The sequence below is a fragment of the Callorhinus ursinus genome, unplaced genomic scaffold (assembly GCF_003265705.2).
Source record: "Callorhinus ursinus isolate GAN/ISIS: 27379988/994484 unplaced genomic scaffold, GSC_fseal_2.0 scaffold4, whole genome shotgun sequence".
NCBI classification, from domain to species: Eukaryota; Metazoa; Chordata; class Mammalia; order Carnivora; family Otariidae; genus Callorhinus; species Callorhinus ursinus.
Window position 1 is genome coordinate 147,542,563 of NW_027397066.1, and position 15,788 is coordinate 147,558,350.

Below are 15,788 nucleotides of genomic sequence, written 5' to 3' on the forward strand. Positions count from 1 at the left end.
AGAAAATGTTGACCAAGGGGAAGAACATTCATATCAACAACATATCGAACATTACAAAAGCACAGTTTCCAGGGTATTGTAAAGGTACATTTAAGGCAGTATGCTGTTGACCTAAGGTGAGCTTGACTGAGGCTCCCTAGAAGGTGAGCCCTGGGTATTGATATTTTTTGAAGGCTCCTAAAACATTCTCATGGGCAGCCAGATGGAGAATCCCTTTACTAGCTCCAATGTTTACCTACTATCTTTACCCCACTCCTCCCTCCTGCTTTAGTTGGAATTTGCCCCCCTATTTGTATTCCTATACCATTTTGATTCTTCTTTTGTACCAGGAACATTGTAGTCTACATAGTTAGTCTCCCTTTATAGATTGTTAATTACCTGAGGGCAGGAACTTTTTCTTTTCTTTCCGTATATCCTGCTTAATATCTAATATAGAGAAGTTCCTAAATAGGCATTTTTTAAATAGCTTAAAGAACTACTGGGTTCAACTATTGATATGATCCTCTCCTTCATAAACCCCAAGATGTGCTGGATAAAATTTAACATATCTCATGGAAGCAACCCAAATGTCCATTAATAGATGAGTGAATAAAAAAGTTGTCAGATATATATATATATATATATATATATATATATATATGATGGAATATTCCTCAGCTATAAAAAAGGATGAGATCTTGCCATTTGCAACATGGATGGGACTGGAGGGTATAATGCTAAGTGAAATAAGTCAACCAGTGAAAGACAAATACCATATGATTTCACCTAGATGTGGAATCTAAAAACAAACAAACAGCAGAAACAGACCCATAAATACAGAGAAGAAACTGATGTTTGCCAGAGAGGAGGGGGTGGGGAATGGGCAAAATGGGTGAAGGGGAGTGGGAGATACAGGCTTCCCGTTATGGAATGACTAAGTCATGGGGATGAAAGGAACAGCAGAGGGGATACAGTCAATGGTATCGTTAACAGTGTTGTATGGTGACAGATGGGAGCTACACTGTAGTGAGCTCAGCATAAGGTATAAAGTTGTTGAATCACCATGTTGTAAACTGAAACCCATATAACATTGCGTGTCAACTATACTTCAGTTAAAAAGAAAGAAGGAAGAAAAAAAACAAAACACTTAACACTTTTTTTTTTGTCTCAGGACAACATACACAGCCTCCCCAAAGACCAAAAGTGAAAGGTTTAAATTACTGTTCTTAGTTGCTCCCTGGGGTGTTCTTGTAATTTAACTGCCATAAGAAAGGGCTTAAAAATAACATCAAACAGGAAGTACAGATGAGAAGTTTCCTTTCAGGCTAAATTGATAACATTGCAACAGTCACATTAGTTTAAAAAGTGAGTGGGCGGAATTCTTGGCATGTGCCTACATTTGACTATTTATTGTAACTTGTGATATATGCCAGGGCTTTGGCCTCCCAGCTCATAAAATCCTTCTGGTCCCCAAAGATGCCAGATGGAAGGCCACAAGGTTCTTATTTTTAAAGTGTTCTGGTTAGCTATTGATTTAGGACCAAAAATGAGGAAAGTACATACAAAAAGTTTAATTAAAAGGCATGTATTTCAACTTGGGTTATATATATGAAGCCCCACTACAAAATCCTGGACTTGTGGTCATACTTAGGCAGTCACACTATCCCAGTTCAGCCCATTCATTCCTGGACAGTCCCAAGTATTAAAAAGTTCTTCCCTGGCCTTTGAAACCACACCAATTAAGTTTAATCCGTTTCACTGAATACAGATCCCAAATATTTGAACAACGCTTGCCCTATCTTTACTCTTTACTTCTGATTAAATGGCCTGATTTTCTGCCGCTACTGTTCATATGACTTAATTTGGATCTACCTCAATTTCCTGGACACGCACTCTTAACATACTCCAAATAGTTCTAGAAAGTGTCATGATACCCAGAACAGAACACAATATTCTAGGTGTGTTCTGACCAAAGCGAGTAGAATCTGTTTCTAGCATTCTTTGTTATGATTAAGTTAATTGATTTTCTACCTTAACTTCACATACTTAACTTTTTAGTGAATTTTCAGTATAAAAACTCAGTCTTTTTCTCATTTTGCTACACAGATGCATCTCTACAATCTTCTACCTGTATATTTCATCTTTTATACTTGTGTAGCTATCCATTTGTTTCTCTTAAATTCTATCTCACCAGATTCACCTCAACCTGGGTTTTGACTCATTGATCTAACTTACTAGCCATCAAACGAGTTTTGTTCCATCCATGAATTGGATCTGCATGTATTCACGCCTTCTTCTAAGTTGTGGATCCCAATGCACCAGGCCAAGAACTGAGCCCCCTGTCATATAATAGAGGTGACACTGATCCATTAACGAGCATCATTTGAATGAGGTTACTCAACCAGATACAAATTTACCTAATTGTTATTTCTTTTAGCCCACATTTCTCCAGCTTGCCAAAAGAGAACAAAGAGAGGCTTTTCAAATACCTTGCTGAAAACAATATGCACAATGTCTACATCTTACTCCCATTTGTAATGGGAGACTTAAGTCCTTGTACCCTAAGAAGTTATGATCTTCGATTCAAATGAAGGATTAAACTGAGAAAGAGGTTAACACCCAGGAGGGAAATACATTCAGCACAACAATGATGCTACCTTTTCAATAGTGTTATCTTCCCATCCTGTTTTTATTTGTATGTCTCACTTAGTTGTCACGACCTTCTAACTTTTGCTGTTTCTGAGTAACTTAGCAATATTCCTGTCAGTTAAGAATATCCTAACAAACTTAACTGCCATTCTCTGGTCACTCAGAACAAGAATGACTCCATCGCAGACTATCCCAGGCTCTAACATAAGGATAAAGGCTTCCTGAATTAAATGCCTGCCAAGATTTAGACTAACAAAAAAGAATCTAAGTAATAAAAACTATAAACAATTTCAGTTAGTATTTAAATTTAAATTAGTATTTGTTAATGAGCAGGGGTAGAGGTGGAATAGGATTGCTCGTTGGCTCAGCCAAGAAGAGCGATGACGTAAAACTTAGAGGTTAAGAGCAGAGGCTCTGGGTCCTGTGGGATTAGAGACTGGGGTTCTGGCTCCCATGTGGGTCCTGGCTCTGGGATCTTGGAAAACTTCCTTACTATGCACTTTTGTTTCCTCATTCATAAAATGGGGATAATAATAGTTTCTATCTTAGAAGATTGTTGTAATGCTTCAATAAAATTTAAATGTACCTAGCACATGGCACTTAAGAGTTCAAGTAATGTTAACTATTGCAAACTATGTGTTCAACAAACTATCTTCCGATTTAATTCTAGCTCTTCCAGCAAGTTTACATATAGGAAAAGATGGGCTAATTAGTTGTTTTTCTATATTGCACATTTTTGTGCCATTTTAGTCACTAAGCTATAGCTAGATATTAGATAGTAAATTCCATGAGAGCAGGGGTTTTTCTCTGCTTTCTTTCATTGAGTACCTAAAACACTGGTTGACATACAGTTGGTGCTTAATTAGTATTTGTTGAATAAATAAATAAATGAAGCTAGCTTCCTATTTGTCCACATTCACTATCCCTTCAGATTGCTTATGTGGTTTACGTAGATAAAATGAGAAAATCTACATAGAATACTCAGCATTGCCAGACACATAGATTCATACAAACACAGGAAAAACCAAGCCTTAGCAATGTACCCCAGTCCCCTGCACGGTATCTCTTGGATATCATCGTCTGGAATTCACCTTGCTCGTTGTGCTCCAGTCACATCAAATGACTTGCTGGTCCCCAGCACATGAGCAAGCTCTCCATTACCTCTGACATACCTCCTCCCACTCTCTTCCCCCAGATCCCAGTCCCCCTACTTTTCCTCTAGCCCCCCCAGTGGCCATTCCTGCTTACTACCTTTGCACTGGCTGTTCTGTCTAGAACTCTCTTCCCCCCAGATATTGGCATGGCTAATTCCTTCACCTCTTCAAGACTACCCATATGCCACCCTCTTAATGAGGTGTACCCTCATTGAGCTGCCCTATGTAAATTTGCACACTGGCTATATATATATATGTGTGTGTGTGTGTGTATATATATATACCCATTGTTTATTGTCTGTGTCCCACTGCCTCACCCCCACCCTGCCTCTGCCTTTGGCATGTAAGTTCCAGGAGGGTGGGGGGTTTTGTCTTGTAAAGTTCACTGAAATATCCTAGGCACCTAAAACAGCACCTAATAAATAGTAGGTCCCACATAAATTTTTGTTGAATAAATTGAATGCATAAATGCACACGCTATCACGTCTCTCCTTTCCCATGTTCCTCTCTACATATGAAATATATATCTTTTTTTTTTAAAGATTTTATTTATTTATTTGACAGAGAGAGACACAGCAAGAGAGGGAACACAAGCAGGGGCAGTGGGAGAGGGAGAAGCAGGCTCCCCACCGAGCAGGGAGCCTGATGCGGGGCTCGATCCCAGGACCCTGGGATCATGACCTGAGCCGAAGGCAGAAGCTTAACAACTGAGCCACCCAGGTGCCCCTGAAATATATATCTTACATATTATTCCCCTTCATCCACAGTCTCACTGGCACTTTTTTACTTCATACATTTCTTGTTTACCTCTTGGTCTGCCCCACTTCTTGGGTCAGGAGATGCACCTCAGCTTATCTTTCTAGGCCAATCTCCTAATACATACCAGAAAACGAAAGGCATTCAATAAATATTTATTGAACTCTGACCTGAATCATGTTGTATTTCAGGCAAAGGACTGCAACACATGAATCATATACAAACTCTGACCATGATTATATAGAAGAACTCATTCCCGAGCCATATATCACCTTTGTTCTGCAAATCCTTTTGCTTAAAATGGAAGGTACGGGTATTCCAATTTGGAGAACTGGTTGAGGCAGGAGCTGATTTTTGCAAATTCTATTTTGCCAAGATTTCAGAGAATGCAATTTGGTCTTGAATAGCTGGTCTCGGACCAGATGGTTTGTACATTCTGATTTTTAGAATTGGGGATGCTCCCTGACTAAAAATAAATTAAGGGAAGATGCAGAGTGGAAGCACTTATTATATGTAGGACATTATGCCAGCGATTTTACATATATTAACTCATTTTATCCTCACAACAAACTCATGCAGGATATATTATTATCTACATTTTACAGATGAGGAAGCTGGAGTTCAGAGAATTAAATACTGCCCAAGGTCACACAACGAGGACGTGGCATGACTGGAACTTGATCCAAAGCCCCTGTAGAGCAAAATCCCAGCCCTTGACACAGTATAGGTTGCCTTCCTTCCCCGCCCCCGTGTGCGAGTTCTATCCTTAGAGTCATCTTTCTACACATTGTGAACTCACACACTTATTTCATTGTCTTTGCCTCTGTGGTGTTTTGTTCTTTTATTACCTTGCACACAGCGTGGAATGCTTTCTACAACTTATTCAGGCCTTCAAAGCTCAGACCCTGTAGAAGTATGGAATCTAATTGAATTCAGTGCGAGTCGACGAGTGTCACACTGATGCCAACCAAATCGCAGGCCTGCTTCGGGAAGGTGTCCCTTCACAGCATGGTCTGACTGGCCGGAACTGGGCATTGAGTCTGACCCGACTGGATTAGGAAGGGCAGTGCCACAGTCCTGGATCTGAACTTTTTCATTTCCTGCTCAAGGATTTCTCATTTTCTTAGGCAAAACCAAAACAGGAACAACAGGGAGGAAGCAGGCCGGGAAGGTGGGAGCGGTAGAGGAGACAGGAGAGGTAGTTTGCCCTATTACACTGTGAGCAGCCGGAGTAGTCAGTCAAAAGCACCTCTTAAGGAGGACTGGTAGTGGGGCACCTGGGTGGTTTAGTTGGTTAAATGTCTTCCTTCGGCTCAGGTCATGATCCCAGGGTCCTGGAATGGAGCCCCGCATCGGGTTCCCTGCTCCGCGGGGAGTCTGCTTCCCCACCCCCCCGCCCCTTCCTGCTCGTGCTCTCTCTCACTATCTCTCTCTCAAATGAATAAATAAAATATAAAAAAATACAGAGGATTCGTATGGAACAGCAGACTTGCCAAAGCACACAGAAGTCTATTCCAAAGGTCTGGGGAGGCTGACAGAGCCTCCAGAAGCTTCACCTGTAGGACCTGGTGGACATCCCCAAAGACAAGGGTGAACAGAGCTCAGTCTATAACTAGAGAATGATCAATCTGTCAATCTGTTGGGTATTGTTGATAGTCTCTAGTTTGATCCCCTGTCCCTTGTCTCTGTCAGTCAGCAGTGAACTTTGGAATAAAAGGTTCATTCAATTTTATGGCCAGGAGAGGCCTTACAGATTAATCTCATTCACCCTCTCATTTTACTGATGAAGCTTCTCAGCCATAGATGGATTAAGGGAACTGAACTTTTCAACTTCTATGAGAGCACAAAGTACAATAACAGAAAACATATTCTGGATTTTTCAGGGCGGTGCTGAATTTGCATATCCTGTCTGATTGTCCTCCTGCGTATACCTGTATTTGTCAGAGGCTGTGTTCCAATTTGAGATTCGGAGAAATATGATCACCTTATGGCTCAGAAAATACTGTTCAGAAAATCCAGTTTGGCTTTTGCATCCGTACTAAAGTACACAAGCTGGTGAAGCGAAGAGAATAAAACCATGTTCTACTCCTTTCTTTTCTCATTTTTTTTTTAACTTTCATAGAAATATGTGCTTTGGGGGAGAAACTGTGAGCATATAAATGTCCCCACTTGAGCTACTGACGAAGGGAACAATAGAAGAAAATACAGATAAGTAAGGGAGAAAAAGAAGTAGACACAGGTGGAACAAAGTGAATTAGAATTTAGTAGGTCACACAGAATTTTCAGGAATCGAACCGCTTAGGAATGCTCTTTGAAAAATTGACTTAAATATACCATGTAGCTAAACTGGTAGAAGTTAGGGGCAGGAGACTGAGCATGAGAGATGCTGGGAAGCAAGAGGGTGAGCACAAAAGAGACCACAGACAAGGGACCACCACAGCTGTGAGGAGGGTTCTCTAAATGTAAGTTTCACCCCAAGAGAGAAAGATGCGTGGGATGAGCTGCCGAGCATGCTTGCCTCCCTCCTGGACTCTGCTCTCCGCACCCAGAGTAGGAGGGAGCTCCTCAGAGCTTCCCCTGAGGTCAAACAGCAGCCGAGGTAGGAAAGCCCCAGGTGAAGAAAAGGGGAAGGACACCTCTTTGTGGAAAGAAAATAAAATCCACAATAAAGCCAGGAAACTTCAGAAAACAAAAGAGAAGAATGAGCCTTTGTATGAGGCGAGCTCTTTGTTTACACTAAACAGAAGCAAGCACTAGATTGCAGGCTCTGCCTTTCTCCTTCCTTATTCTTCCTTCACACACTGCCAACCAGTGCAAACATCCGGATCCTAAAAGGACATTAAATATTGGTCGATGGAGTCCTAACATCCAGGAGCAACCCAGAAATATTTACACAGTCTGCCTGAGAGACTCTGTCATTGTAAAAGCATTGTGAGTCAAGTATTCCCCAGTTAAAGAAAATAATCAGAATCTCCGAACATTTCCTTAAAAAAAATAGCATTTGGTCCCGGAATTCAAGCAATGATTTGAGAACGCTTTTTACATGTTCTTGGCAATTTTTTTTTCATAGACGCTGTAAGAGACAAAAGTTTTTGTTACCAGTTAAGGAAAGATATTTTTTTCTCTCTACATTAACTTCCTTTTCCCTACTTGAACAATAAAAAGAGGTGTGTGTTGGGGCCCCTGGTTGGCTCAGTTGGAAGGGTGTGTGACTCTTGATCTCAGGGTCATGAGTTTGAAACCCACGCTGGGTGTAGGGATTACTTTAAGAAAAAAGAGGTGTGTGTTGGAGCCTATTCAGATAGTGGGCTTGCTCACCACTTAAGCTTGGTGACCTGATAGTAGCTTTCTCTCACAGAGCTGTTAGCTTGATCGTGTACTTAGCAACTTTCTTTTAAAAAAGTGAATACTGCCTCATTCCTCCCTTTTACAGAAAGCAGTGAGAATTGTACCACAGGAAGAGCTGTAATGGCAGAAAGGGAGGTTGGAGAAGATCCTAAAGCTTCAGAGCTAAGAGATTTGAGTTTGTACATGGAGCTACGGCCTGTGCATCAGATATCTCCACCCCCATATCTTCCGAAGAAGGCAGCTGAGCACCTAGCTCATTTGGTTCCTGTTTCTTTTTGTATTTCTCTTTCCCATTAGAGGCTCGACATAAGCGGAAGGAAAATTATGACTCCTCTGTTCTTCTCTCTCTCTCTCTCTCTCTCTCTCTCTCTGTGTGTGTGTGTGTGTGTGTGTGTGTGTGTGTGTGTGTGTGAACGCACCTGCTGTCATTGTTTGCTATGGACAGAATTACCATTTTTGTATATGTGCCTCTCCCCAAATAGCTACATTATTAGCTACTTGGCAAGCAACCTCAAATACTTAGTATCTTTAAAACCCAAACATGTAGCAAGATGCTTACTACAGAGTAGGAAATGGATGGATTGCTTTTTTAACATGGTGGGTGAAGGAATGAATTCTTTGTTTCTGACTGAACCTGCTTGGAGTCCCTACATACAGCCAGTGGACCCTGGGGCACTGTTCTCCATGTGGTTATCCAAACTGCTATTGTTTAATTTGGGAGATGGTCTCATTTTCACACTATGGGTATATACTGAAATATAAACAGGGATATTTTACTTCCTCTGTATATTTTGGGTTCTAACCATTCACCATATATTATTTCAGCCCTTTCTTTTCTTTCTGATCCCTCCAGGACAGAACATTATTCCATCCTGTGAGCAACAGCTGCCTGGATTGCAACCCCGCAGAGAAGAAGATTTTCATGGCCAGATGTGACCCTCTATCTGAGACTCAGCAGTGGATTTTTGAACATATTAATATGACTGTTTTAGAAAAATTTAACCACCATGCCAGCTCCTAGAAAGAAGGAAGGAGGGAAGAATGAATGATTACCTACAGATTATAAAAACTAAATTTTAGCCAGCATCTGGGTCAAAGGAGTCAGGAATAACATTTCCTAGATCCAGGAAGCCGGGTTTAAAGATTTGTAAATGCCATGTCAAAGTAGGTTGTCCTGCAGAAATTCCTGCATCTGAAGAACTTGGCCGAGAATCTCACCAGCTGCATCTGAGAACTTGAGACTAGCAGTGCCCTTGCTGGCCAAGGGCAAAGATTATTTAAGGACTTTTCCAAACAACTGCTGAGTTAATAAATCCTAGCATTTCTCAGGTCAAATCCTGCAGTAGTGAGTAGCTATGAATGGATCCTATTAACCGGGTGGGAGGGGGGCGAAAATAGAGTGCATGACTGCAACCCGAGGAAACCACAGGTTTAGAACTAGCCACGCTTAAGGGGTGAGCTGTCCTCTCTGGTGCCATTCTCTAAGAATGGGTTAAGCAGGTTTAACCCTTAAAAGTGCTGCAGATGATTTTAGAGTGCTCATGCCATTCTGTTGTTTTCTTTTCAAACGAGGGTGCGCTGTCTAATGTTAAAACTCAAGTTACATAACGAAACGAACTTCCATTCACATTTCCTTTTAGAACAGAGGTAACCTATTGTTCATCAAAGCTCATGCTCCATACATCAGCTGAAGTTCTAAATCAGTGCCCTTGTATGAATCCAGTTTAAAAACGAAACAAAAACTATGCTACCAAGTTACTCCAAAGAGAAAGATTTCACAGAAGCAGCAAAACCGTGTAAGGTTTAAGAGAGGGATTTCCCTAAGAAATCGATTTTTACTTTTCTATTACTTTTAGAATTTTAAAAGTCTGGTGTCTGTCCAGTCGTACTTCTTATTCAGGAAGGAAATGGAGTGAGGTTGATGTAATTTGTTTAGGAGATTCTGAAATCCAAATAAATCTACACTCCAAGTGATGTGTGAGAAAACAGCTTGGTTCACTTCGATTCTGTGTGATCGGTGCTGGGAACACAGACATGGTTTCATTTGTTTTGTTTCAGGGTTTTTTAAATTTGTTTGTTTTATATCGCTGATATTAATGATGTTTTTGTTTCACTTGGAAGCTCACAGAAGGAAATTCCATTAATAAAGTGCTTCTGACACCATTTTCTGTTAATGAGACAATACTTTAGGGGTGACGAAAGGAATGATTACAAAACTAAATGGAACATTTAATCATTAAAAGACCTTTTTTAAAAAAAAATTTTCAATAATTATGGAGGTGGGGGCACCTGGGTGGCTCAGTTGTTAAGCTTCTGCCTTCGGCTCAGGTCATGGTCCCAGGGTCCTGGGATCCAGCCCTGCATCGGGCTCCCTGCTCGGCGGGGAGCCTGCTTCTCCCTCTCCCACTCCCCCTGCTTGTGTTCCCTCTCTTGCTGTCTCTCTGGCAAATAAAAAATTCTTAAAATAATAATAATAATAATTATGGAGGTGGGGGAAGAATATACAGGGATCTATCGGGATGGGTCTTTGGACAAAAGGGTCATGTTTGCTATACATTTCTCAAGCTTTTTCAGGTAGAAAAAGTTTTTATTTTGCTTTTGTTGTTCCCGTTTAGCTTAGTTTTTCTGTTAATGAGCATGTATCTGTGGTCCAGGATAGAGAAGCATTGGGTTTTAGAATTGGGAAGACTCTTCAAAGAGTCCAAAGACTCTTCAAAAAACAAAAAAACATTCATTTGTTTTTCCAAATGAAGAACAAAAGGCCAAAGAGGGGAGTCCTGATTCCTGGCGAGGCAGATGGCCTTTCTGAGCGTGCTTTTCCTTGTGTACTCGGTCTTGCTCACTCTGTTACCCAAAGTGTTTCTGGTTCTGACTTGAAACTTGAAACTTGAAATTTTCAGTCACGAGATGAGACTATTATGCCTCCTTGGGGATGCTTCTAAGAGTAGCATTCATGTTCCGAAACTCTAATATATGAAACGTTTTCTTGTAAACGTTCATGATTTTGTTCTCTCCTCAAAATCAAATCAAAATGTCCAGCGAACCTGCCCTGCTCATAGTTGGGGAAGAGTTACTCCATTATCTTTCCTGACTTTTCAAGCATTCTTTTGAGGAGCAATTCTTCTTAAAATGACTTTGTGTGTGTGTGTGTGTATGTCAAGAGATCTTGAAGCATGCGAGATGCAGAGTAAAGAAAACCAATAGTGAGAAACTAACCTGTGAGGTGAACAATTCCAGAGAGTGAGTGAAGATTTATCTCAAGTGTTTAGAAAGCAATCTGATTGTAGAATTAGAGGAACCTATAAAAAATTCACATTATGTCATTAAACAGTTGACTGCTATTTACAGTTCCACCAAAAAGCCACCCCTGGGTTTCGCACCCTGGAAAGTCCAGATCTGCAATATGTCAGGATGCTCTAATCATGGGAAGCTAGCCATAACATGTTTGGCACTGTTTTCTGAGAAACCCTGGAGACCGCATCATTTTAGTGTAACACCCATGATCGACAAAGATTGGTTTCCCGATCTCAGAGGGGCTTATCTCTTGCATCTAATCTTACCTTTGAGCAAAAGGATGTAATACAAAAAATAAAAATTAGCAAAAAAATTTCAGAGAAGGCTGAGACATTAAAGCCAACATTAAAACCTCAAACTGTCAAGCAATTGTGTGCAAATAGGAAACATCCAAACAAGACTAAAATGAAGCCCAGAGAATCGACTTCTTAGCAGAAGCGCAGAACACTGCCAATAAGCACATTTCAGGAGTCATTCCCAGTTCCCCCAAAGGTTGGGACTCCACTTACTTGAAAAACCACCATTACTATTGCAAAAAATAGAAAATTACATATGTTCACATATTTGTTTGGCAAAGAGGAACTAAACGGTTATCAAGTAGATTCTCTCTCCTGGAAATAACATGATTCAGACATTAAACAGTACAGTTCTGACTTACCCTTTTATCAGAACGAGAGGGAAAATAGCATAAAGTTAATCTGGCCTCAGGAACTGCTGCTTCTCCATAATAAGAAATGGTTTTGCCAGAAGTTAGAACATAACTTTTTATACCCTTATGTATGTACTGAGGAAAGGCTATGCTGAAAAGCAATTGTGAACTAATGTTGGGATTTATACTTTGTTCCAAGATGAATTAATGCCATGGTAATAACAATGGATTAGCTTCTATGTCTACTGCTATTTAGTTAAAAAATATGAATATGATCACATGATTTTTTAAATATGCTCATTATATGAGGCCTCAGTGAATAAGTTCCAGAATTATTTTGTGAATTGGTAATATAGAACTTTATAAAGAGATGCATAACATATAACGACCTGGATTTACCATCAATGAAAGAGAGGCTTAGGCCCATTCTATCCACGTTCTCACAAAACATAAAACCAATGAATGACAACACTTGACACCACTTCTTTGAGGAGCAGTTACATGGTTTTTTTTTTTTAAGCCAAAAAATATGTAAAGGGCATATAAATATCTCTTTTGTGATTCTTGCCCTCACGTGGAAAGTTTCTATTTCAGTTCTTTCATAAGTAAGGAAATAGCAAAAAGAACTCCTTTATTGGAACAGGTAAAGTCCATGTCAGATACATCAGAAGAGCCAATGACACTTCAGTTATGAAGCCAGCTGTCCAGTCATGGGAGGAAGGCCACACTCACCATCAGGCGACATTCCCGGCCCAGGACTTGACAGAACGGAATTGACAGCAAGGTCTGTCACCAACTGCTTTTGATTCCTGTCTTCAGTGTTAACAACGCAATCTTTCCCTGGAGGGGACCAATGCGAGCCCCACCCCACCCCCGTGCCTTCAGATGCTTCCAGATTACATTATTTAGAATTCAGAACCATCCTAACAATATGTGATTCTTGTGAACATTGATTTATCCCCGGGAATCCCTCTCGTAAAGTCTCCTTAGGCTTCTTCCCCTGGCAGAAACACAAGGCTGCAATACACTTTCCTAAACAGGTGCTGGAGATAAGGAAATAAGGCATGTCATATAAATCCTGAGAAGGAACACCTCGAAGGGAAAATATTTTTAAGTGGCTCTCCACAATTCCGAGAGTAAATACAAATGGTGAGAGGTAAATTGTGTCCCTGACATGGGTGCATGCAGTCCTCTCCATTCACTGCATCGACAAGCTCCGCCTTGCCCCCCGTAACTCTCAGACACCACTAACTGTACTTACTCTCTCTGTGTGAAAACTGTGGCGGAGAACACCGAAGCGCAACAAGTGGCCCAGTCCTGCCCACACCGCCGATGTTGGAAGATTGCTCTTTGATTTATGTCTGTAGCCTCTGCTTGCAGAACTGGGAGCTGTTTGCAACTCTATTTGGTAGACTTGACATTGGCTTTTATTCACAGTCACTCATCTCTACACTTGACGCACCAGGCTGGTGTGTCTGGTACTGTGGCTTCTCAGCAGAAAACAGCTCAGGCCCATGTTTGATACTTCACTTCAGAGAAACCTGGGAGCATTTCTTCCGTCCCTCCTGCCTGAAGCTGCCCCCTCCAGCTCACCACACAATAGCCTCCCGGGGCTGCCCAGTCTGCCACTCTCCACCTTTGCTTCGTCCCACCGTGATGCCACTGACCTCAACACAGAAGTCTTGGCTACATTTCAGAATCTTACTGTTCATGCTTTTATTCTGACATTACTCACCTTGGGGTGGGGGTGGGGGGGTGTTTGTAACTAAGTGATGTAGGTCCTGATTTACCAGGGACAGTCCTGGTTTATGCCTGCTGTCAGGTGCATTTATTAATAGTGCCCCTTTTTACTCTTACAAGTGTCCTAGTTTGAATAGCAAATCAGATGGTCACTATTTATAATCCACCTGCCTGTTTACTTCATAGTACCTTAGGGAAAGTTAAAATGTCCTCTATTTATTAATGCTTATAGACTGCAAGAGACCAACTAGTCTTGTTCTTTCCCTTCAAACAAGACCGAACAAAAACTAATTATATTTGTTGATCGCCTATCACATTCACATGCAATAAGTTCTTTCCAGGTTGCATAAACGGAAGCTTTTCAATTAAGAGTTCTTGTACCCGGGGCACCTGGGTGGCTCAGTTGTTAAGCGTCTGCCTTCGGCTCAGGTCAAGATCCCAGGGTCCTGGGATCAATGGAGCCCTACATTGGGCTCCCTGCTCAGTGGGAAGCCTGCTTCTCCCAACCCCCACTACACCTGCTTGTAATTCCCTCTCTCACTGTGTCTCTCTCTGTCAAATAAATAAGATTTTAAAAAAAAGAGAGAGAGAGAGTTCTTATACCCACATAAATCTTTTTGCTGAATTAAGAGGATTCTAATTTAAACGTTTTTCATGATTATTAAAATATATTTAAAATAAACTAAGTCATTTTCGACTTTTCCAAGCTAAAAACAGTAGATGCTCACCATTAGCCATATTATTAATTTTCAATACTATGGTACTGGATAGAAATAGATAAGGTAGGTAGGTAGATAGATACATTCTATCTGCATTATTGGTTTTGTTTTCCAAAATGACTTTACATTTAACTCATTCCACCCTATCTCAGAGGTAGATAACATTACCATCCTTATGAAGAAACTGAAGGACTCAAAGTCAAGGGGTTCACCAGATCAAGGTCAACAGTTGATAGTGGCCTCTCTCCGTATTTGTAATTATTATTAACCTGTGACAAGTTAACCGCGGAGCCAGGACTGGAAGTCAGGCTTTCTGATGCTTAGGCCTCAGCTCCTTCCACTCCCCATGGTAATTCATACCTTACTCTAGGGTCGCTGGTCCCCAGCAAAACCAAATATGAGACGTATTGAGTTACTTCAAAAACTCTGTGAACAATCATGCCTTGGGGACCTCCATTTTTAACCCCTTAATTGTGTTTGCTTATCTCTGTACCTGCGTGTTTTGTTGGTTTTTCCACAAGCTTATTAAAGCAAGAACAGCAAACTGAATTTAGGATTAGTTCCTCTTACTGAGATTTCCAGGGCACTTTGAAGAAGTGATCAACTAAAGCTATTTGCATAGCTCTGGAGGAAAATCCTAAAGCAAATACTTGCACTGTGTGATTGTCAATGGGCTCAGCCCTGGGGTGTGGGGGCGGGGGGGCAGTCACCAAGCAAAGATTTTGCAGTAAGTCTCCAAATTGACCTTCTTTCAGTTTTCTTCCTTCTGAAAAGTTCTGTCCAGGTACACTGAGGTGAGTTCTCTCTGCAGCACTTTCTCTCTTCTGGGGGTACTAATGCAGAATTTCTGGGTAAGGCTGCTCGATACAGATAATTCTACGATTGAAAAGACAATGAATTGCTTTGTGCCCCAGCTCTCAATGTCTTACAACTAGTAAATCCCAGTTAATTCTCTGACATGGTTGTCTTGCTCACACGCATGCACTACCGGAGGCTGAGAGCATGGCCAGCTGGGATCCACAGCTAAACTTATATTGAGAGGAACAGATCCAAGAACACCTTACTTCAAAAGTCCTCTAGCTTTTATTAGTCCAGTGCTTACTAAACTGTATCACTTGGAGGGATAGTTAAAACACAAATTTCAAGGCCACAGCCCTCAAATTTCTGAATCATTCAATCTGGGATGGGACCCAAGAATTTACATTTATACTAAATTTCCAGGGGATGCTGATCTTGATGGTCTGGGATCCCCACGTTGGCTTAGGTCAATAGTCTCACCACTTCGAAAATACCTTTTTAAAGATAGGTTTGTTAATCTTGAACATATTTAGAAACCATTATTATATTTGAAAGCCATCTATCAGAAATGATAAAACCAACTCACTCAAAATTCAAATGAGTCTAAGTCAGTTCAGTAAATATTTATACCTCTTCTGAAGCTCTTTAAACCAGGATTACAGAAGACTAAGAACAGGCTATATTGTGGTATCATAGTAAATA

The 15,788-nt window shown here is 40.9% G+C and overlaps 1 protein-coding gene across 1 annotated transcript in view; it reads left to right on the top strand.

The window, feature by feature from the left end:
* The window catches only part of GALNTL6 (polypeptide N-acetylgalactosaminyltransferase like 6), a 1,233,119-nt gene extending 1,223,087 nt beyond the window's left edge, over window positions 1–10,032 (top strand). Inside the window, exon 13 of the mRNA XM_025874463.2 lies at window positions 8,740–10,032. Within this exon, the coding sequence (XP_025730248.1) occupies window positions 8,740–8,907 (168 nt within the window). The 3' untranslated portion in view covers window positions 8,908–10,032. The remainder of the gene's footprint in view (window positions 1–8,739) is intronic.
* The last annotated feature ends 5,756 nt before the right edge of the window (window positions 10,033–15,788 follow it).